Source organism: Fusarium tjaetaba (assembly GCF_013396195.1).
Source record: "Fusarium tjaetaba strain NRRL 66243 chromosome Unknown NRRL66243_c0000299, whole genome shotgun sequence".
Taxonomy (NCBI): domain Eukaryota; kingdom Fungi; phylum Ascomycota; class Sordariomycetes; order Hypocreales; family Nectriaceae; genus Fusarium; species Fusarium tjaetaba.
The window spans coordinates 5,104-26,346 of NW_023501495.1; the positions used below are offsets into that span (position 1 = coordinate 5,104).

The window sequence follows — 21,243 nt, forward strand, 5'->3', positions numbered from 1 at the left end:
ACAACGCAACTATCGCAGGCGCAGTTGAACGTCAACCAGCGTTGTCGTAGTCTCAACGGTCACAGGCAAGGGCGAGAGGCTAAAGTAGGTTTTAGTTACCTAGTCAAGATGGAGGCGTGCACAACGGGTCCATCGTTGTAGTGCACTCTTGTTCCAGAGGATACGAAGAGCCACTTATTGGATCAGAAGCCAGCTGACGATTCCCAGGTCTTGGAAATAACATACATGGATGAACAATAAGGTAGTAGGGGTTCCAGGCGCTGGATGGAATTATTGACCTCTGAGCTCCATCAGCCAGCCATGACGACGAGCACCAATTCCACAGCAATGAAACCGAAAGAGTGCTCGCATGCTGCTCAGCCCAAGCAAATAAACTTCTGTTCCAGGGGACCATGACGATTGACTGGCTGACTGGGTGGGAGGTGGGTGTACAGGATAGTAGTGTCACCGATGAGGCGGGCTGCCCGTTTAGCTGAGAGCTGGAGCAGGGTTCTTGGTGGGCAGCCGATGACATTCGGGGCGGCTCACATGAAACCTAGACGTTGCGACCCATCGATGACGACTACTTGTATACGAACTGCAAGAGGAGTGAATGCACTGCGAAAGTAAAACTCCAAGCTCGATTTCAAAGTGAATCGGCAGCGATCGAAAAGTCTAACTCACTCGACCGTTGGGAATAAGATCTACGCTGCACAGGGAGATTCGAGATACACATACATACATAGACAAGACAGACAGACAGACACGGATTCCATGTACAGGGACGAGAAAGGCAAGTTCGGTCTTTATCTCACACCTGTGGTGAAGCAATTGATGATCTGCGAGCGGACATTTTGTCTGACTCCTTATCCTGTTATGCACCGTCTTCACGGTTGCTTGTTACATCACCGACTTCAGCCTTGACGGTTAGTCGGTCAAGTCAAGTCAATGTCAATCCTGGACAGTTTGAAATTGCATGCCTTAGCAACATGGACTTTTTCAAAATCTCCTTTTCCGTTATTAGAAGCTCAGTTCAATTGAGATCGATTGCGATCATCAGCTAAGAGGTGTCCATCCTGGCCCCAATTTTACTTGTACTGTACATACATACCTACTTGTACAGTCAGCATCACACTGAGTCGACCATACACCCCCCTTCTCGCCCTCTCGCCCTCCCGCCCTCCACTCTACTCGTACAAAAATCTCCTGAGATCGAGTTGAAGAAATCGAGCTACCGTATGCTCTATGTAAGTGTGTATGTTCATAACGGCTAAGACATAGACAGGCAATTGGATGGATCTTCTCGTACGGACGGCAGCTGGGGTTTATACCTGAGCTTACAGGGGCAGGGGGAAGATGGCAGACTCAACGGTTTGTTTCCAATTCACGATTACTGATCGCCAGGGGCCTTCCTGATACTGAGTGTCACGTCACGATGGCTCTGTGTTTCTGTGTTCAGTCGGGAGCTTGGGCCATGTCCCGAAAATCTTCGGGCGCCCGTTGCGTTTCGGCCTTTGGGCTTTGTCGCTGTCTGATTTGATTGGGTCGTTTGATGTGCCAAATGGACCATCACATCATGCCCTGCTCCCCGTTGAGAATGATCTTCCTTGGTTTCTGTAACCCTTGTCCCCAGAGTCAGACCCTTCTGACCCTGTCAAGCTGATGCTTCCCTGGTGCTTCCACCGTTCTGGCGGCGCCTGTCATGGAGATATGCACGCATTGACGCACACACACGGATGGAGACCGTTGTTGATCAGATCCATTGTTTGTCCAGCTGCTGTGACTTGGCTATGCTATGACATGCCATGCCAGTCAACCGCCGACCAATTCAACAAACAACTACATAACTGTCTTGTTTACTGATGGGGCTGGTTAGCTTAATAGCACTATTGTTTAATTCGGCCCACCATTCACGCGACTCAGATAATCATACCCAGTCATTGACTATTCGCTCTCAATCAAAATGGCCTTTCTGTCTCTACTTTGAGCCTTGACCATGACGGTTGAAACTATTTGCGGTCTGTCGATACTTGGGTGACTGTTTGCGGCTTAGATCGTGCCGCTACTTGTTAACATCGAGTCAGCCACAGACGGACTGGTTTTTTCCACGCTGGTGCGGATGGGGGTGATCCATGCCAATGTCTCGGATTTGGGCATGGATCGTCAACCCAGCTAAGAGGTCCACTACCGACCGCTCCCGTTCACCGTTGGCTAAATCTACCCCCCCCCCATCTTCTCTCTGCTCTGTCTCTCTTCCTTAGCGCATAAAGGCTGGTCCCCCTGGCCCTGGCAGCTTGGCATTGCTCAGGCCTGAACGCTTCTTGAGTCGTCGTCCATCTGTCTTGCTGACACCCCCCCTAGTCTACTGGGTTCAGTCGTTGGTGCTGGTGCTTCTGTGTCCCCGGGGCTGTTACGATGGATAGTTTCAACCCGGATCGTAGGAAGGTTTCATTGCACCTCATCTTATCTCCATTGTCCTACGAAAAAGAAACCACTGCGCATGTATCGTGTATGTATGCATGCGTATACATACTGGGCATCAGTTGGGGAGATTGCCCGCCTTCTGGTCCGAGGTCGCGTCCACTGCATTTGTGCTGGCCGTCGTGAAAGTTCTGGTCCTTTTAGTGCGTCACGACAACGCTTGAGGTTGTCATTGATGTCCTTGCTGGTTTCAAACGGTGAGATCGAGTGTTTACGTGTCAGGTAACGCACATTAGCTTGAGCATTACGCTGACCCTCCAACGAACGTGCTGTAAGCATGAATGAGAAAATCATTACCGAATTGTGGTTTCATTCCTGTGTTCTGCGTTTCTTCTGAAAACAACGTAGAAAACTCTCCTGGAGGATGTGATGTAATCCATCCACTCTACCAGCCGCATATCTTCATACATATTTTGGCCGGAGATTTCGCCAGCTGCAGAGGATGGAATCCTAGCAACAGCTCCCTCGGTTGGATATGCAGCCTGTCGCTACGTAAAACTTTGTCCCCCCAGGGCACCGCATTGAACTGGACGCATCGTGCAACCAACGAGGCAAATACCGGCTAGCACAATGACAAATCTTTGCAAGGCCTACGAACGGACCAAATGCGTCCACGAGGCCTCGCGACAGAGGCATTCCACCGGGAGACAATTCCCCCAGCTTAGTCAAATTTTTGGTGACCTTGTTGGTCGCCGTATTACTTGTACTGCAGAACCGGCCCTCTGTACCGGGTATTCTGTCGAGACGGGAGCTCTAGCTTAGTACCTTACCTACAAGTGAGCAAACAGTCCTAAGGTATCACGGACCAAGAGACCCAGTCCTGCGGAGCCACGCGCATTGGAAGCAGGAAAGGAGAAGAGACAACTAAAACACCAACTACTAGGTAGACTAGGAAATGCGCAAGCATCGAACGAACGAACGAACGAACAAACAAACAAACAAACAAACCTACACATTGTGCTCGACGGTTGAAGAAATGAATGAATCTCCGATTCCCCTAACCAAGAACAGACGGGGGTGCGTGAGTTGGATCGCATGAGAACGGAGACAAAATGGAGACAGAGAAAAAAAAAATAAGGAATCGAGAGGGGAGGGAAGGGAAGGGAAGGGACGGACGGGAGGGAGGGAAACTCAACGAACGCGGATGTTTATGGCCTCCGTCTAACTTACCTTAACCAACAACAGGTCTAGCTACTGTACAAGCGAGACCCAGGGATCTGGATCCAGCAGTCTCGCTTATCGCCGCGCCGCCGTTCGGGGGAGATCGAGCAGGCACTCACTACTAAGGTAAGGTAAGCTAAACGAAACTTGGGTTAGTAGGGTGCTCGATCCGCCATCAACAGCGCCAACGCGATCTAACTGGCGCTAGTTAGTCATCCGCGATCTTCACCTCAGGCACCCCTACAGCTCTCGTCTGCTCTGGGCTGTTTGAGTTGGCCGCATACGGATCGCCTCACTCACGACTAACAGCTTGGGAAAACCTTATTTCTCCTTCATCGCCCAATGTCCAATGACTTGGCCGACGATCGAGCTATTGTGGAGCCATCACCATCGTCTCTGACGTATCTATTCCGTATCCTCACTGCAATAAAAACACATTTGTCGATTTACAGCACAGACATGCAGACTTGCAGACATGCATTTTCCCCAATTGGTACTCACAGCATTTCAGGACACTGGCCTGGTACCAACCAGCGACAGAACACTCCCTCGAACACACAGGATAGATAGCGAGCGTGTGCTTCAATCGGCCGAGCCTCCTTCAATCAAGCGAAACCAATGAAAAACACCAACAAAGACGTTGCACGATTCAGGCACGACTCACGTCTCCGCTCTTGACCTCAGGCACAGCTCTAGACTTTGCTAGACCATCGTTTGAATAACGGCATGCCCTGGTCTAGTCGCATGCCATGCTGTCGCCGAGGAGACAGACTGATAGACGCTTCGTCTGCCTTACCCGTCCCGTTGATGGTTCCTTGATTTAGCGACAGTCACATTCCTTACGCTGTCGATGAAGCATGGCTCGATTCAGCAGGCGCTGTATTGGCATTCCTGTCGCCAGCGCCACTCTGAGCGGTCCCAAGGTCCTCTAACCTTATTGATTCGTCATAGTCACTGAGTCTTGGGACTTGATATAAGGTTCGGCACCGGCGTCTTTGCCTTGACTTGACAGGCAGACAGGCTGTTCCGGGCTTGTCTAGTCTTCTCCAGGTTTTACCACAACTGCTCGTTTGTTTGCTCGTTGCCTTTGTCTTCTAGGGCTAGATCCCGTGTCGCCCGTCGTGCCCCAAGCCCGCCTCACCCGCGTCACATCCGTCGTCACATACTATGCTTCTTCCGTCGAGTCTTGAGCCTCGTCGATGCGACGCCTCTCGGTCAGTCATCCGAACATCCTTCCCCTCCGGGCCTATCGCTTGGCATCATTCGTCACGCTGAGCAGAGTTATTTACCTTCGCCCTGTGGGACCTCTCATCGTGTGATATCCCCAACACCCCTGTGCTGTTCGTCTTGCAACAAACTCGATTCGACTTCCCCCTCGTATAAACTTTCGCCGTTGATATAATGGAAAACTCTAATTGCCCTATGTCCACATGCTAGACATGCTACTGACAAAAGAACCTTTTGAGGAGCCAGTCAATCATCTCCATGCGCGATATGAGAAACGGCACTGAGGCCTGACGGCTCGCTTATCTTCTGAAGTGGCTAGAGTCGTAGGTCTGACGCTCCGGGGTTGTCGTCAATGTCCGATCGTCGCTGCTCTATCATCCGTATCCACTCGGCCGATCTCGACCTACGGTTCTCTTCACAGAAACGACCAGTCTCTCTACTAGTTGTTTGTGCCTGACTCTTCTGGATGTGTTGACCCAGAGCAATTCCAGACCCTGTGGGCCCGCCCAACCATACATCTGTTATATCATCTCCTGGAACAAACGAGAATTGACGACGATGCCGAGAGTTATTTTGGTGGCTTCTTCGATCGCATCGGAGCTCAGTAACCGTATCCTGGCTTGACTGGTTTTGTGTGGGAGATGTGGATGTACAGCTGGTCCGGCTAACAATGCCAACCTCCTTCATTAATGTTGAGTCTTCGGTAGAATCGCGCTCTCTCCTGGCACTACCTTTGTGTGGCGACATGTCTGCTGTGCCTCGTCCATCTGGACCAATCGAGAGCACAGAAGTACTTCGTGGATGCAGTTCTTCTCGGCCTTGCTCAGGCCGTGTCTTTCCATCACTGTCTGCACTTGTCTCAAGTCGGCGAGCGCCAGTTGTTCCTTTCTTCTTCTTGAGGCGATCCTGGACCCGGAACCCTCTGCTCAACCTGATCTCGTTGCTGGTGTCCATGGTTCGTGTTCGAGATACTGTTCATAAGATGTTAGTATGTGGTGGATATTTAACAAGTCTGAAATTGAGCATGAACACTCACACACTGTATCTTGCCGTGTTAGTAAGCTGGGATTACGTTCGTTCTTGGCAGTGACTTCAAGGGCTGTTTTACGTCAAATGTCAGTGTAGTCGAGTGCTTCACGGTTGGACATACTTACCTCCATTCGAGGTGTCCTCGTCGTACACGTCACTGTCGATGGCCCTTTGCCCTCCTGCGGTAGCTCCAGCTTTTCCCCTGAGGAGACTACCGGCCCTGGCGAGTGCCACAGCTTCCATGCCTTGCTCAGACGTTCGATGAATAAACATCTCGAGGCGTTTGACCTCAGCTTTGTACCGTGCATCCTGGACCATCCAGTGTTCTTCTATGGAGCTATGTCGACCTGCCTCGTCCTTGAGTGCCATTTTTGCTTCTGCAAGCTCTCTTTCGAGCCTGGCAATCTTTCTGTGTCGAGCACCATAAGCTTCGCAAAGGAGCAGGATGTGTGAGCGATACTCTGCGGAAACTGCTTCGCTTGCAGGATTGGACATTACTGCAACTTGCAATGTTTCTGCCACTTGGTCAATGGAAGGGTTGTGCCAGATCTGCTGGCCTGCATTGATGAACAACTTGTCTACTTCGTCCAAACTGTATTCCGCCTCAGCCGCCGCGGCAGTCGCCTGGTTTGCCTGAGATACATCTTGCCAGCTAGGGAGCCGTGTCATGCTCTTCTTCACGCGGTGGCCATGGGTTTCTTTGCTTTTGGGAGGATCTTTGTACAAGTCCTGTAGGGCTGCTTCGGAGCGACGGTACTTCAGATCGTGCTGTCGAGCTCTGTTACCCCCAAGAAATCGTAGCCAGCTTTGGTCCGCCATGATGCGTTGCATTTATTTTGGCGTTTGTCTGCTAGTTATGAAGTGTCGATGAGGATACCGGAATATTTACTCTGCCCGGCTGCCTGAGTGACTGGTACTGATCACAAGGTTGGCAAGCAGGACCTAAGGCTACTACTGACTGACTGCCTGTCACTGCCCTGCCACTGTCGGTGGCAGTCATTTTACCTCAAGATCAACAAGCTCGGTACGCGGGCATGCAGGAACGTACGTCACCGCTGTTATTCACTGTCCCTCACCATCCCTTGGTACCTAAGGTTGGTATGCTGTTGGGTGAGGTGGGCGTAAAATTTATACCTCGTATCGTATCTGGGTGCTCAGTCGTGTTGGCATACCTTAACTTAAGTAAGATAACTGAAATGATTGGGTCTCCATGCACTTCCTCTGCAAGTTCATCATTATCACACATCCATTGAGCAATCCCCTTTGAGACCGGAATCAAACAACTCTGGATTACAAACTCTACCCCGTTGCCATTTGTGCAGTCAAACCTCCCCCTTGATCCACTCGCTCTCACTCAGCCTCCAACCAGTCCTGAATGAGTGTTCTGCTTCTGCAACAATCGACTTCATTTCCGATGTTTGCTCAGGCTCATCTGTTTCTAGGTGGCCCATCTTCCCTGTCGATGTTAATAACGCACGGGTTTGTCCCGAGCCAGGCTGTTCTGAGTAGTTCACAAGTGATTCGAGGATGGTCGAGCTGGTGTCTCTCTTGAGAGCTGGCTCAAGCGGCATTATACCGCAATCGTTCAATTCGAGAACTCTCGCTTTGACACTGCGAGGAGAATCGGATCTACCTGGAAAGCTGGTAGTACAGGCTATGCTGGTATCAGTGTGCTCTATCTCCTCTGGGATATCAGATAGTGAAGTGTATTCATGCGCCTCGACCTGCTTTTCAATGTCTCTGTGCTCTACAGGCTTCCTGGTTGGAACCTCGGGCAGAGGACGAGCTGAGGCTTTTGGTGGTGCAATCATAGGAGCTGCTTTGGTCAACCGCCTTGGACGTATTGACGAACGGGGCTCCCCCTGGACCGACAGAGCATCATCCAACGCTGAACTACTTGGACTCTCTGTGCAAATATTACCAATACAACGGGGTTTTATCGAACGAAACCCTTCGCCCGCGTGCTCAGCCATGTCCTCTTCCATGTCGACTGAACTGTCATCCGACTCGGGATCCGGTGCAAGGCTCAGTTGACGCAGGTTTAGTAACGATCTATAGAGAAACCGGAAAGAGACGAAAGGTGACTCTTTTGAGTCCATTAGAATCCAATCGTAGAAACCGGCTTCATCTGGTGAATCGAGAAGACCACCAGAGGGCGACCTGCAACTTATTAGCCAACAATTACTGAACATATATGCAAGGCACACCAACCCAATACCGTATGACTCCTGACCGCGGTGGCTTTCTAGTATGGGCAATCTTCGGATCCGGCCCTTGGCCCGAAAGACTTGAACATCTATCAAGCCGCCATCTTCTGCAACTGATTGATGCGCGTGTGGCAGAAAGGAGAAGCAACGTGCCTCTATCCCGTCCCTGATGCGCAACACCCCATCTTCCTTGTATTTCCAGCGCTCGCTTGGCTCACAGAGGGAGCGTGTGATGGAACCTGAAGTTCCATCAAGAACCCTCACGCCACAGTTTGTGACATTTCTGCCATTCATGAAAATCTTGAAATACAAGAAGCGTGGCAGTTGTGACGTTTCGCTGAGTGCATAGTGGATTCCAAATCGTGATCCTAAACCCAGTCAGACAGGGCTCCTTGGAGGCTTTGGTTCGAACAAAGACAAACCTGGGTCTGAGGGGATGTAGACAGAAATCCGAGGACTGGTCTTCAGAAGTGGGCGTGGTAATGAACCAAGTCGACTCGAGGCCGCAAGACTTGAGCAAGACAGTTGATTAGTAGACGGTAGAACACTCTGAGAGGAGGAATCCGAGAGCGGAAACTCGGGGAGCTTGGCCAGTTCGGACTGAGTAACGATCGCAACTTCAATTCCCTCAAGAGAAGGCATGTTGCACAAGCTCTAGCAGATACCCAGGCAATCCGAGAAGGCCATTTGCTGATGAAGATGAAGGAAAGGCGTCTTTGAGGGTCGGCCTGCCATAATATAAGTAACAATATACGCTCACTGAGAGTAAGGGAATTGTGGATGGGAGGGAGGCGGGAGGTATGAGGGGGCACTGGCGGCCAGCTGTTGTCGGCTGGCAAATATGACCAGTTGCCTACCTTACCTAGGTGGTAGGTAGGTAGGTACGCACCTTTCCCTCTCTAGGGCTTGTGCCTTGCTTGTTTCCTGCTGCTCTTAGACTTGGACATATTACAATGAACCAATTTCAGTCAGGCTCGCCCTTGGCCCGAGTTATATCACATGGCTGCATATGTCAACAAGATTCTGAGCACAATGCTAACCTGCTTGGTGGTATTGCTGTAGAAATTCCCCAAAAATGGATTACTAAATAGTTATTTCATATCGAAGGAACTGGCAGTCCGAGCGTTGATGGCTTGTCAAAAGTTCCAGCTGGTTTGGGCGTTGTCACAATGGGGAGCTTGAGCGAAACCAAGGTTTATTCCTTCACATGTAGCTGAGCGATACAGGTAATTCGGCTAGCATAAATAACATTCGAGTATCATTCATTGAGTATTTCCAGATCCATCCGTCGTCTAGCTTTGTCCCAGCACCTTCTTCGTGTCTTCCTCCTTGTCGATGAGTCCTAGACTCCTTATTTGTTTAACGCTGGGCGCATCGTCGCGCGCTGTGGCGGATTCGCTTCGGGCGTAGGCGGCTTGCATGGCGAGAGCTCGAGCATGCTGTCGATTGCTGTTAATTCACTGTCCTACCATGCCGAAAGCAACGCCGAATCTGCGTGCTTCAACCTACCTCCTTCTTGTGGTGGAGGCACTCGTAGTAATCTTCGAGAACCAGACCGCACTTCTTCTTGCCAGAGTCATCGGCGGCAGTGGTGTTGACCACATAGCATCCCATAACCTCCTGCCAGAAGGGAAAGCAGCGGCCAACCCCTAGAGTCCAGGTAGATGTCGTCAGTCCAAGGAATGTTCAGGTGGTTGAGCGTAGGCGTGGAAGCTCCGTTGATAGACTTACCGCCGTTCATGCCGTATCCCGACGCCATCTTGAGCCAATTGAGTATGTGTCGGGCTTTGCGCGGGTCGGGCAGTATCTGATCGTTGAATCGCGGTTCGTTTGACGTTGTAGTCGTGAAGTGCCTCCGGCTCTTGAATTCACCCGTACCTTGGCCGAGTAGCAAATGGGTGCCCGTGGATTGGATGGTGAAGTGGATCTTATCGGCTCACTGAAAATAACGCTTGAACCGCCACAGATGCTCATGCGTGTGTAGGTACCTGTGGTGTGGTGTGGCGTAATGTGTGTGGCTGTAGCTACCCAAAGCAAGGTGCACCTTAACTTAGTAACTTAGTCCACTCTGTTCAATACCAGATGGTAACCAACCAACCTGCCACTTTGTTAGTTGAAGCTCTCCTTTTCCAATACCAAAGTGAAACTATTTCTAAAAGTTTCACCAACATTTATGGTCTCTTTGAATCTATTATCCGACTGGGAATACTAACATCATCATCATCATCATCATCATCATCATGATGGCGGCTCATGTCACGCTGGGTCCTGCGAAGCTGGTGCTCTTGGCTGTACACTTCGCAACCATCGCCGACATCGATAGCTTGACCCATCTCATTGGTCAGCATGCCATAATACTACGGCCAGAGCTGGTACTCCGAATCATTCTTACATATCTTCCCGAAACCCTCAGTCCGGCAGTGTATGTACCTCTCATACAAGCCATTGCCAGTGGCGAGTCGCCATCACAGACAAATCCAGACTACCAGCTCGACACTTCTTCTGTTCAAAGTATAACAGAAGATCAGGCTTCAAGAAAAGTCAAGAAACTTCATCTTCTCTCTCTAAAAAATACTGATGTGCCTCTCACTCTCGCTCACGAGGCTGATCCACTCATCTCTTTCTTACTTTTGAGGGCTTACAGAATGGACGAAGAAGCAGGCATGCTACCACAAGTCCCCAACCTGGTGTCCCCATTCCTGCAGCATTCGCGTGAACTTCACACGTGGATGATCTCAACGGTTCTCCCCCTGGTCAGACGAAACTACGAGTATTATCCACAAAGACCCATACGGTATCCGCTACTTGAGTTCCAGAATCTACCTGACAGAATAGCCATCGATTATCTCCTGGCTGAGACAGGTGCCGTCGATGATGAGTTTGGCCTAGCTGGCCGTGATCTGAGTGGCCTTGTTGGGCCTTGGCTACATAACGAATCGAGGTGGAAACGAGAGGCCTTTGACCAAGATGTATCACACGAAACGGATACAGCGCCTGAATTATCGTGTCCTGGTTGGGAGCAGGCTCTTGAATGGCTCGCCTCTAAAGCGGCAACATCCTGGCCAGTCGCTCTCAAAGCCATTGAATCCTGGGATGGGCCATCGGATATAGACCTGGGAAACGATGCCGGCTCGTGGCTTCAGGAAAACCAACAGCAGTATCTCGACCGCTCTTACGCCAGGGCCATCCTAGCTTCTGCATATCTTGTCTCTGATCCCGACTTGGGGGCTTTGGAGGCAGCCTTCAGAATTTGCAATAAGATCCGGTCTCTTTTGGATGAAGACTCCGATATAACACTTCAAACCGCAGTAGAAAATCTTGCCCCTGTTCCGCCTTTCGATATAGATGCATTTGGTGGAGCCAAAGCTGCGACATACCTACGTAACAACCTACTACAAGGCTCAAATCCTCTAACAACACCCAAAGAGGAATCTCTTGATCTTCTCCCTGCTCTCATCCAAAGCGCTTATCTTCTCACCCACTCGGGCGTTCCCTGCACAATTCGTAAAGCTGGAGATCTAGCGTTTATTCAGGATCAGCAGGAACAAAAATCGCAAATTGGCCGTCTTATACGAAATCTTCCAAGTCGTGCCTCTGATGACGACGGTTTCTGGATCCGGGCACGAAAAGAGATACTATGGCTGCATGGTTGGGGAAACAGTCTGAAGCCTACCAGAGACGAAACTTTGCAGGGCATATTTGGCAAGTTGACCCTGGAGTTCATCGAGACAGAGCTTTTGAAAGCCATGCTTTCGCGCTCACGTATGTATTAAGAGCATGTCTATATGGCCAAATTACACCTGACACGTCTTAGGATACAACCTAGCAAGAACCCTTTACGATCAAGAAGGGCCAGATGCGCCTCTGTCGGTATCTGCCGTGCTAAACACTGCACAAAACGCAGCTCTCGGGGCATTCGACAATGCTTCGAATCCAAACCGGAATAGAGGGGGGTTAAGAAGATGCGATGAAATGTAAGTCAGTTATTATGTCCTCGGGGCACCATTGTTGACGACCAAATCAGCCTCAAAGCTTTTCCGAGAACGTTGGGTACAAATCATTCCGTCAGAAAACGCATCGAAGCATTATTGAAGGCTACTCATGCCTTGGGCGACTATCGCCTGGTACTCAAACAAGGCGAACCTTTCAGTCCGGTTGTACTTCGAGTGCACTCTGATCCGGTCTCGATCATCGAAAAGGTTCTAGAACAAAATCCCAAAGCATACACACGTTTGCAAGAGTTTGAGGAACTGGGAAACAACATGATCCATGCGAATTTGCCAATTTACGTGAGGCCAGGAAAGCAGCAGCCGATAACAGAGGATCAAGACGCGGTCAAATCATTGGTCACAAAACGAATCGTTGCCATGTGCATCGAAGCTGCTTTGCGCGAAGACGACTTCGAAACTGCATACTCTTACGTGGTAACCCGTCTTGGCGCCGATGAGAATGTGCATAAGTCGCAGCCTGCAGGCATATCTGACGAATGGTCATGGAAGGCAGCACTTGACGCTGGCAAATATGTCCGCACGGAGAGATCCCAGAAGCCAACGCATCTCGGAACGGCAAGTGGAAATCCCGAGATACGCCATCTCGAGCAGCGGATTGAGTGCCTAGCAACTTCTCTACGGTTAGCTCCCCCGTCTCAGCTGCAGGGAGTATTAAAGACCTTCCGTCGTTGCGAAGAGCAATTGGATGCTGCAATTAAGGAGGAGGCTGCTCGAGAAGCTGCCTGGGATACCGCAGGTGACCTTTCGGGTCTCCCTGGCTCGTTCGATACACCAGGCCCAGATAAAGCTTATCCACCCCGCAACATATCTGCCAGCGCGACAGCTCGTCAAGCCGAGGAAGCGCCAATGTCTCTCTTCGATCTTTCTAGAGCCACAGCCAGGGTCGCGTCCAGGAACCTACCTGTGTTGTCAAGCTTACAGGGCTCTTTTACATCAGATAAGACGAATGCAGAGTCCGAGTCCTCTGAGTCCGAGTTGCACGAGCAGAACAGAACAAGGAAGAGGGATCAGCTAAGAGAGGCTGCGACTGGTACACTGGTATCTGGCGTGGGGTGGCTGCTTGGAGCAAATCCAAAGCGACCTACAAGTGGCCAGTAGTAATCAGACGTGTGCCTCATTGGAGACCATTTATCAGGGGGTGAGGAAGCAGCCTTGGAATAGCACGTTGGGTTCTTTGCAAGCCTCAGGCCACCAAATACAGACATTCAACGCAATCGACTAGACATCAAAGTTGTTTACATTTTCAATGGCCATGCGAAGGATGCAGGTGGGCTGGGTCCTCACTAACAGTTGAGGGAATCATCCCTATATCGTTTCCTACTTACACATATGATACGAAGCTATAACTGTCCCAAAAGTGTGATCGACAAGGTCAAAATACCGAGCTGAATAAGCGTGGAGACGTCAGGCGCATCAAGGGAAGAGGGTTAATAACACGAATATTTACAAAGTAATAAACTGAAACTAATTGAGAGAATGCTTCTGTGGCAGCTGTTCATTACAGCCAACTTCTCGATGTTCTTGGAAATGAATACAACGCACAGTCAAATGCATGCATCGCTAGATGCTCCATGGACGCATGTATGCTCCTTTGTGATCCCTATTGAGTGATGGGAAATTGAAATAGCATGCCCGCACGGCTACGACTCTTGTTTAAGTCGGCCCTCGAAGGAGCATTGGCCCAACTCACTGTTTAGACTTTTGGCAGCGAAAATATCGGCGGTTACTCTCGTATATGTATATATCCAGCTTGGGGGATCACCCTACCATTCAGTCAGCAGGATCACAACTTGCAGTCCTTACCAGTACACGGGTCCAGTCCTGTGGTTTTGCAAGAATTAGACTGGGTGTTGGCGACAAGTTTGCTGAGAATCATAATCCCAGGGGTATGTTGGGGGAGCTTGGTGAGCAGACGGTGGTTGAGAGGACTTCGTGTACCGAATCGCTGAAAGCCGAGAAACATTCTAAACCCCACGCGTGAGCCTAGCGATAGCGGTTTCATTGATTGATTGTCAGAGTTGTAGGGGGTGTCAAGTTGTTTTACAGCGATGTGTGATTTGATTGGCGGTGGGTGAAACATTTACAGGCGTCTCTGAGTCAATAACTAAAGTCAGCCAGGACGAGCAGAGCAGAGCAACAGCCACAAGTGACCGTCTCGCATACCCCATAATAGTATATGTATGTGATACGAGGACAGCACGGGCAGTTGAGTCGCGAGGCCGCATTCGAAGTTGAGTTTGATAGTCCATGTGATTCACCGATTAGGCCGGGGTCGACATCTGGTTGATGTTGTGCTGGCAATAGCTATCATAAAGTCGTCGAAGACGCGATGGATGACTGATGAAGTGTTTGATTTGCAAAGATCCGGAAGCTGCCAAATGTGGTCCTTCTGTGACCTTGTTGCGAAACCGACGACCAGCAACAAGAAAACTCAAGTGACGCAGGCCGAGTACCCATTTTTGATTCCAATCCCTTAACTGTCGCAATCACACTAAACTCCTGTGTGAGCAGAGCCCGATTCAGTCTGCTGTGGTCCATGAAAGATAAGAAAACAACGAGTAAATAACAGTAAACAGAAGAAAATTGAACAAGCAAAGTTACGGGGTTAGTAGAGGAAAGGAGAATGGGGGCGTGATCCCGAAGACTGTTCTTTCAGTCGAGTCGTGGCAAACATCAGGCGTTTACTGGATGTTACGATCGGGAGCGCCTGGTAGGGTTAGCGGATAAATAATTGGGAGACAGTCAGTAGTAGGTCGAACCTCCATAGGCATCGCGTGCCTCAGATCGAGAGGCGGATTCGCCATAACCAGCTCCTCCGGCGCTGGCAGCTGGGTCGCGAGTTCGAGTAGCATCTCGGTCGCCTCCGCGTTCGTATCGGTCACCACCACGTTCATAGCCAGAACCTCCAGGGCCTCCCCGAGGGCCATAGCGGTCTCGCTCTTCACGACCGCCTCCGCCACCTCCTCCTCCGTAACGATCACGGCCGTAGCCCTCCTCACGGTCACGGCGTTCATAGCCTCGATCATAGTCGCGACCACCATAGCCGCCTCGATCCTCGTAACGACGCTCGTCCCGATAGCTGCGGTCATAGTCGCGGCCACCACCACCTCCTCCGCCGCCGCCGCTGCTGCTGCCACCGTAACCACCTCCACGGTCCTCATAGCGTCGCTCGTAGTTGCGATCGTAGCCACGGTAGCGGTAAGGGTCATCACGGCCGTAACCGCCGCCACCGCCACCACCACCGTAACCACCACGTCGGCGATCATCGTAACGTCCAGGACGAGGCTCTATGACTGATCAGTAAAATACTCATCATGTCGCTACTGGGTATCCTTACCTCGCTTGGGTGGGCCAAAGTATTTGCCAGGAGTCGGGGTACGAGGGCGGGCTCGGCGGGCCTTCTCAATGCTCAAAGTGCGACCCTCGATCTGTTCACCCTGAAGACCCTCTTTGGCAGCTTCGGCTTGTTCAGATGTGACCATCTTGACAAAGCCAAATCCGCGAGACTCTTTGGTGTGCGGGTCACGCATAATTTGGCACTTCTCAACATCGCCATATTTCTCAAACATCTTGGACACCTCAGCTTCGGAAAGCTTGGGGTGGATACCTGTGACAAAGAGGTTGGACCCAGGGTTGATAGCACCATCATCGTCGTCCCGGGAAGCAGACACGTCCTTCATGTTGCTATTGTGAATATATGTCAGCATTTGCCGATGAGGTGGGACACATTGTAACAAACCTGTCACCATGGCCGCCGGGTGAGGCGGAGCGACGGCGGCTACCTTCGTTATCGTCACGAGGGCGAGGCGATGCACTTCGGTTGTCGCGCTCATATCGAGGAGCCTCATCTAGAACAGGCCGGTTAGCGACTTGCGGAGCTGAATAGATACGATAGGAGGATGGGCTGATCGGGTGACGGGAGGGTGATGAGGAGAGAGTGTGGCAGGCGAATTTGATGGAGTGTTGTTCACGTAAACAGTGATGAAGAGCAAGGAAGCGCGTGCATCAACGCGCTTGGAGCTGACTACGAACCTTCGTACCGGTCGCCATTGGCAGCCTCGTAATCCATCGCGGTGGTAGCCATCTCTATTGCTTTGGTTTTGTCTGGAAAGATAGAAAATAGATAATGAGGCCAGAAATGGTTTAGATGCGGTGGCTGACGATGAATAGCTCACGCGCAGGCTGGTTTGGTGAAGAGGCGATGTTGAAGAAGGGAGAAAAAAAAAAGTTGGCGTAAGGGGAAAGGGAAAAGCAAAGGCGCCGCAAGGCAGCAAAGCCGAGTATTAATAAGTGTGATAAAACGAGATTTAAAAAATAAAAAAAAAGGAGGGCCTGGGAGTACGGCAACTATGTTGGCAGCGGCTTTATTGAGAATGCTGTGCAACAAAGAGAAAGAACAAAGAAATCTCTAGGTTCGTTGGCCAAGTAGAAAGACTTCGGTTAGGCCAAAGGTCAAACGTACGTGATGGTGATGGGCAAACAGCACCAGACGAGATGGCTCGGAAGTGGATGGGTCTGGTGATGGGGACGGATGATGAATCGAGGCGTGCGTGCTTGCCCGTGTTTGGTTGGAAATTGATAGGGACAAGGGCGTTGGCGCTGCCCGTCAGCGAGGCAACTAACTACTAACCTTACCTAGGTAGGTACCTAGGTAACCTCCACTAGCAGGGGACAGCCCGGTCCCAGGGCCTAGGCTGCTGTCTAGAAGCGATGATTGCTGAGGCTGAGGTACCTACCTTACCTGAACAAAAGTACTGATACGGTACGTGGGTGAAAAGCAAGTCGAGTTTATGGTATCGCCTCAGCTGCAAGCCAGTGTCGTTGTCTGGAGAGGACACTGTCCATTCAAACGAAGGATATAGCCCGCAGCACCCGACAGTTTGACAACTACCTACCTAATTCCCTTATTACAGTGCTATCCCATCCGCCATCCGATAGATATAATATTGTCATGCATCCATGATAAATGTACAAAAGATGTTGTAGGTAAAGCACCTCGTTGCATTCAGCAATCTAAACCTCATTTGAAAGGCCGAGCTTTCATACAAGCTGCACAGCATACTCTATGCGATCTCATTCCCATAGGATATTAATGGGTAGGTGATCATAAGACGAGAGGAAGTCAAGCAGAACCGTCACAGGCCAGTATCAAGTGCTTACCCTAGAGCTTCAAGTATATCCTACACATCCAGTACAATGTCAATTATTCCCCAGATTAACCACCGGCTGTTTCAAGCGGGGAATCTCGATCCAGTCAGCCATGAAGCCCAAGCGTATATATATATATATAAATATCATTTTGTGCCATAGCATCTGACTCATCCCTCATTTGCTACCGAGTAGCCAACTCACGACCTTGAAGCCACAGACAATGTCACTCAAAGGAAAAGTTTATGCGCTGACTGGCGGTGCAAGCGGAATCGGCTTCGCAACAGCCAAAGTTCTTGCAAAACGCGGGGCTACTGTGAGCATCGCCGATATTGACCTCGATGCCATGTCATCTGCCACAGCATACTTTGATGAGCAGGGCATCGAGGCGCTAGTTTCCCGTGTCGACGTCTCACAACGGCCCCAAGTTGAGGACTGGCTAGACGCTACTCTTCGGAAATATGGGAGACTCGATGGGGCAGCTAACGTGGCTGGTATCATTGGGAAGCACCACGGTCTTCGTGCCGTAGCGGAACTTGAGGACGAAGAGTGGCATAAGATCATCGCTGTGAACTTGACAGGAACAATGGATTGCCTACGGGCGCAGCTCAACAGGATAGTAGACGGAGGCTCCATCGTGAACGTTGCTTCTATTCATGGCATCAAGGGCAGGTTTGAACTGCACATAAATGGGATCTCTAAAGCTGACCAGTATAATCAGGATTTGCCAAGCACGGCGCCTATGACGCCAGCAAACACGGAATAGTTGGGTTGACAAGAGCGGCAGCAAAGGAGAACGGCCACCGAGAAGTGCGAGTCAACGCTGTTGCCCCCGGAGCCATATATACCCCATTGATGAAGAAGGCATGGGATATGCACAACCGACCAGACGACGCCGCTTTCGACGAACCAACTGCCTTCCAGCGCCAAGGTACGTCAAAAGAGTGCGCCAATGTGATAGCTTTCCTCCTCGGCCCTGAGAGTACCTTTGTGAGTGGAAGCGTTTATGAAGTGGATGGAGCCTGGATATGAATAGCTAGTGTTCACCATGTCATGATAGGGGCGGTAAGCCTATACACTGGATTTTGAGTTGAGTATCAAGCTTAATGGAGTGATGGAAAGGACAAGCACACATTGATACCGGTTACCAAACATCCTCGGGATCAACCATATGAGTTTCTCCATCATCTCGAATGTGCTGACGATCCTTGTCTCGCTTCATGGGCTTGCGCATGTCGAGTGCATCCTCGCTCGCCCTGGAAGGGTCCGTTGCGTGGTCACCGTAATAGTCCTTCACCACGCGGAAGACGCTGTAACCCAGATTCTTGTAAAGGGCGATGGCTCTGTGGTTGCTGCTTCGAACGAACAAGTCCACGAACCAGGCGTTCTCAGCATCAGCTGCGACTTCCAGCTGATCGGTCAGGATCTTTGCAATGCCAGACCTTCTTGCTTCTGGGGCAACGGTGAGCGCCGTTATGTGAGCGTGCCATGGTAGGTAATGCTCGGAGAACTTGTAGGCGTCCGGAGAAGACTCGACCTTGCCCATGACTGTCAGTCAATACGTTAGCCTCGACAAGGTGGTACTGAATGTAAAGGATAAATCTCACTATATCCAACAATGTTTCCATCCATATCCTCACAAACTTGAAAGAGAGCTGGCCACGTTGCATGGTATTTGAGGTAGAAATTGAGCTCGTAAGTTTCCGTGAAAGGGTCTAGATTGCACTTGGAAAACTTATTCACATCGTCAGGTTGAAAACGCCGAAACGTCGCCATATTCAGAGCTGCTTTTGCGTCTTCTGATGAAGAATTATAGGAGCCACACTTTGTGTAAAGGAATAGCTGTACGAAGCTAGAGTTTGTATGTCTTGAGCTAAAGAGGCGATATCGATACAGTTTGGGCGGCGTGCTTGATGCAAACGAGAGACGTACATGAGAAATCCGAACTTTAGAGTGCCCCGCGAGAGCTTCCGATAAATCAAGTTTGCTTCTTTTTGGTGTAGCGTGGCTGTGCGATTTATTTGGAGACAACCTAAGCCATAAATGTTGTCCCCGACGGAGTAGACAATTCTGCATAACATTAATTATCTCGTCCACTTGGCTGGCACTCACACCAATCCAATACGTACTTGTACGGAGTACATACCCTTTGCCCGCATTAGCGCCAGTCCTGGCACGGTCCCCCTGTGTTTCGCCAGGTACCAACATCAAGCCGCCACGACTACTGGTATATCAAGAAATACTACAAGTACTCCGTAAGCGCTGTGATAGCTCGGTCGAGTCGAAATGCCCTGGGATGCACTGGCAAGATTTTGTACCACCGAAAGGAGATATGGCATATCGCATAAAGAAACAAACCTTAAGCATATGGGACACCCTGGGAGCTCGGTTCGTTCGCTGTCCTGTCCTTTTGTTGGCGGCCAATTTGGTGTGATCAATAATTTAGTGGTTAGCAAGTACCTAATAAGGGTCCCTGGTCACCTAAGCCGATATCATTTCAAGCGTCGCCGACCCTCCCTCGACATCCCCCATTTTGAAAGGAGATCAAGCAACCACTAGCTCTGCGATATAATATTCTACTGCGAGAGAGAATCGATAAAAGTACCCGAAGCTTCCTGATTCACACCGCGACTCGAGAAGTAAGGCGGTGTCCAATCCGCTGCATTTGGCGGTGGAACCGTGGTAGTCACAGGCCTGTGAATCTACCTAGCCAGGTTGTGGGAGGACTCCTGCATCTGCAGTTCGACACATCAAAAATGCCATCATCGCCGCATACTCCCAGACACTCTCGGAACTCGTCCGCCTTCGATAGCTTCTCCGGCTCGCCCCAGGCCCGAAGACTCTCCAAGTCATCGGTGCAAGAACCTTCAACCCCGTTCCGGAACAGCTTCAATCAGCAGGATGCATCCGACTTGGGTGGAAACGGCATGGGCAACCTAGCTGATGAGCTTGCCGATGCCTTTTCTGACTCAGGAGACGAAGGAGAATACACAGATGGTGATGTCAACAGTGACATGTTCAGAGCTGAAGGGGAAGGACAGAGCAATGATCAGATGGACGAGATTGAAGATACCGAAGACACCAGCAGTCCAAAAAAGCAAGGAAGTGATAGGGCAAAGGCTATGAACCTAACACTTCTCTCACCTCGACGGAAACACCAGCGTCAAACTAGTAATTACGATGGGAGTGAATATGGCTCGGAATCCGACCTAGATTCTCCTGGTATGCCACCGGGCTTGGTGTCCAAAATGGATGCTGTAGAGTCGCTGGCTCGGAGAGGAACAGAGAACTACGGTGGCCCAGCAGACGATGTTTTCAGGAGAGTGACCAACGCCCTGCGGGATCTCGGCTCCCAGTCAAGTGTTGAAGCGAGCGCCTCAAGGTCTGTAGATGTGATGGCGCTTTTGATATAAGTTGAGGCTAACATAGATCATAGGTTGATAACGGCGCACTCAGCGTTGACCACGCACCTGAATCACCAATCTCGCCAGATCCATAACCTGTCCTTCTCTCTGCTGTCTCCTCTCGTTGCACCGCCAGACCCAGAAACTATTGACGACTTGATACCGTTGCTCTTGAACCTCTCTGATGCCATGCCGCGGCCTTCAACATTGGCCTTCAACTCCTTAACTAGCCTCCACACCCTTACAACTGAGCTTGTCCAAAACCTCAATTACCTCTCCGACACACTACACATGTCTCGCCAGACAACGACAATGGCGACAAGAAGACTGAAGAGCGCAAAGGAGATTGTGGCTGAGATGAGGAGGGAAGAGGAACTTAGAGAGGAGGGCGAGCGATGGCTGACAAGGGGCAATTGGGGAGAACGTCTGGAGAAGCGAGAATGTGCAGGAGTCTGTGGAGATGTAATTGGCGGATTCGAGGAGGTCTGCAATGGATGGCGAGAGAGACTGCTCGCGCAAGCAGAGGCCCAAGCATGAACAATGGAATGAGTCGAGTGCTTGTGTGCTAGTGGTGCGGGACACCCTCACTAACATGCC

The 21,243-nt window shown here is 50.6% G+C and overlaps 8 protein-coding genes across 8 annotated transcripts; 3 read left to right on the forward strand and 5 right to left on the reverse strand.

The window, feature by feature from the left end:
• Positions 1-5,163: 5,163 nt before the first annotated feature.
• Positions 5,164-6,696, reverse strand: FTJAE_11694 (uncharacterized protein; the record flags this gene model as incomplete). The annotated part of the gene is made up of 3 exons (XM_037344663.1): positions 5,164-5,819; positions 5,885-5,947; positions 6,003-6,696. 3 exons carry the CDS (start codon positions 6,694-6,696, stop codon positions 5,164-5,166), a joined length of 1,413 nt encoding a protein of 470 aa, XP_037201227.1.
• A 503-nt stretch (positions 6,697-7,199) lies between these two features.
• On the reverse strand, positions 7,200-8,726 carry FTJAE_11695 (uncharacterized protein; the record flags this gene model as incomplete). The annotated part of the gene is made up of 3 exons (XM_037344664.1): positions 7,200-8,037; positions 8,089-8,452; positions 8,507-8,726. The coding sequence occupies 3 exons, from the start codon at positions 8,724-8,726 to the stop codon at positions 7,200-7,202; spliced, it is 1,422 nt and encodes a 473-aa protein (XP_037201228.1).
• A 650-nt stretch (positions 8,727-9,376) lies between these two features.
• On the reverse strand, positions 9,377-9,843 carry FTJAE_11696 (NADH:ubiquinone oxidoreductase subunit; the record flags this gene model as incomplete). The annotated part of the gene is made up of 3 exons (XM_037344665.1): positions 9,377-9,523; positions 9,594-9,733; positions 9,816-9,843. The coding sequence occupies 3 exons, from the start codon at positions 9,841-9,843 to the stop codon at positions 9,377-9,379; spliced, it is 315 nt and encodes a 104-aa protein (XP_037201229.1).
• A 481-nt stretch (positions 9,844-10,324) lies between these two features.
• Positions 10,325-13,192, forward strand: FTJAE_11697 (transport sec39; the record flags this gene model as incomplete). The annotated part of the gene is made up of 3 exons (XM_037344666.1): positions 10,325-11,846; positions 11,899-12,058; positions 12,154-13,192. 3 exons carry the CDS (start codon positions 10,325-10,327, stop codon positions 13,190-13,192), a joined length of 2,721 nt encoding a protein of 906 aa, XP_037201230.1.
• A 1,644-nt stretch (positions 13,193-14,836) lies between these two features.
• FTJAE_11698 (RNA-binding protein) lies at positions 14,837-16,178 on the reverse strand (the record flags this gene model as incomplete). The annotated part of the gene is made up of 4 exons (XM_037344667.1): positions 14,837-15,381; positions 15,432-15,778; positions 15,834-15,942; positions 16,127-16,178. The coding sequence occupies 4 exons, from the start codon at positions 16,176-16,178 to the stop codon at positions 14,837-14,839; spliced, it is 1,053 nt and encodes a 350-aa protein (XP_037201231.1).
• A 1,287-nt stretch (positions 16,179-17,465) lies between these two features.
• Positions 17,466-18,299, forward strand: FTJAE_11699 (D-arabinitol 2-dehydrogenase; the record flags this gene model as incomplete). The annotated part of the gene is made up of 3 exons (XM_037344668.1): positions 17,466-17,914; positions 17,995-18,232; positions 18,279-18,299. 3 exons carry the CDS (start codon positions 17,466-17,468, stop codon positions 18,297-18,299), a joined length of 708 nt encoding a protein of 235 aa, XP_037201232.1.
• Positions 18,300-18,386: 87 nt separating this feature from the next.
• Positions 18,387-18,788, reverse strand: FTJAE_11700 (acetyltransferase; the record flags this gene model as incomplete). The annotated part of the gene is made up of 1 exon (XM_037344671.1): positions 18,387-18,788. One exon carries the CDS (start codon positions 18,786-18,788, stop codon positions 18,387-18,389), a length of 402 nt encoding a protein of 133 aa, XP_037201233.1.
• A 1,210-nt stretch (positions 18,789-19,998) lies between these two features.
• FTJAE_11701 (uncharacterized protein) lies at positions 19,999-21,183 on the forward strand (the record flags this gene model as incomplete). Its single annotated transcript, XM_037344672.1, has 2 exons — positions 19,999-20,624; positions 20,679-21,183. The coding sequence occupies 2 exons, from the start codon at positions 19,999-20,001 to the stop codon at positions 21,181-21,183; spliced, it is 1,131 nt and encodes a 376-aa protein (XP_037201234.1).
• Between the last annotated feature and the right edge of the window lie 60 nt (positions 21,184-21,243).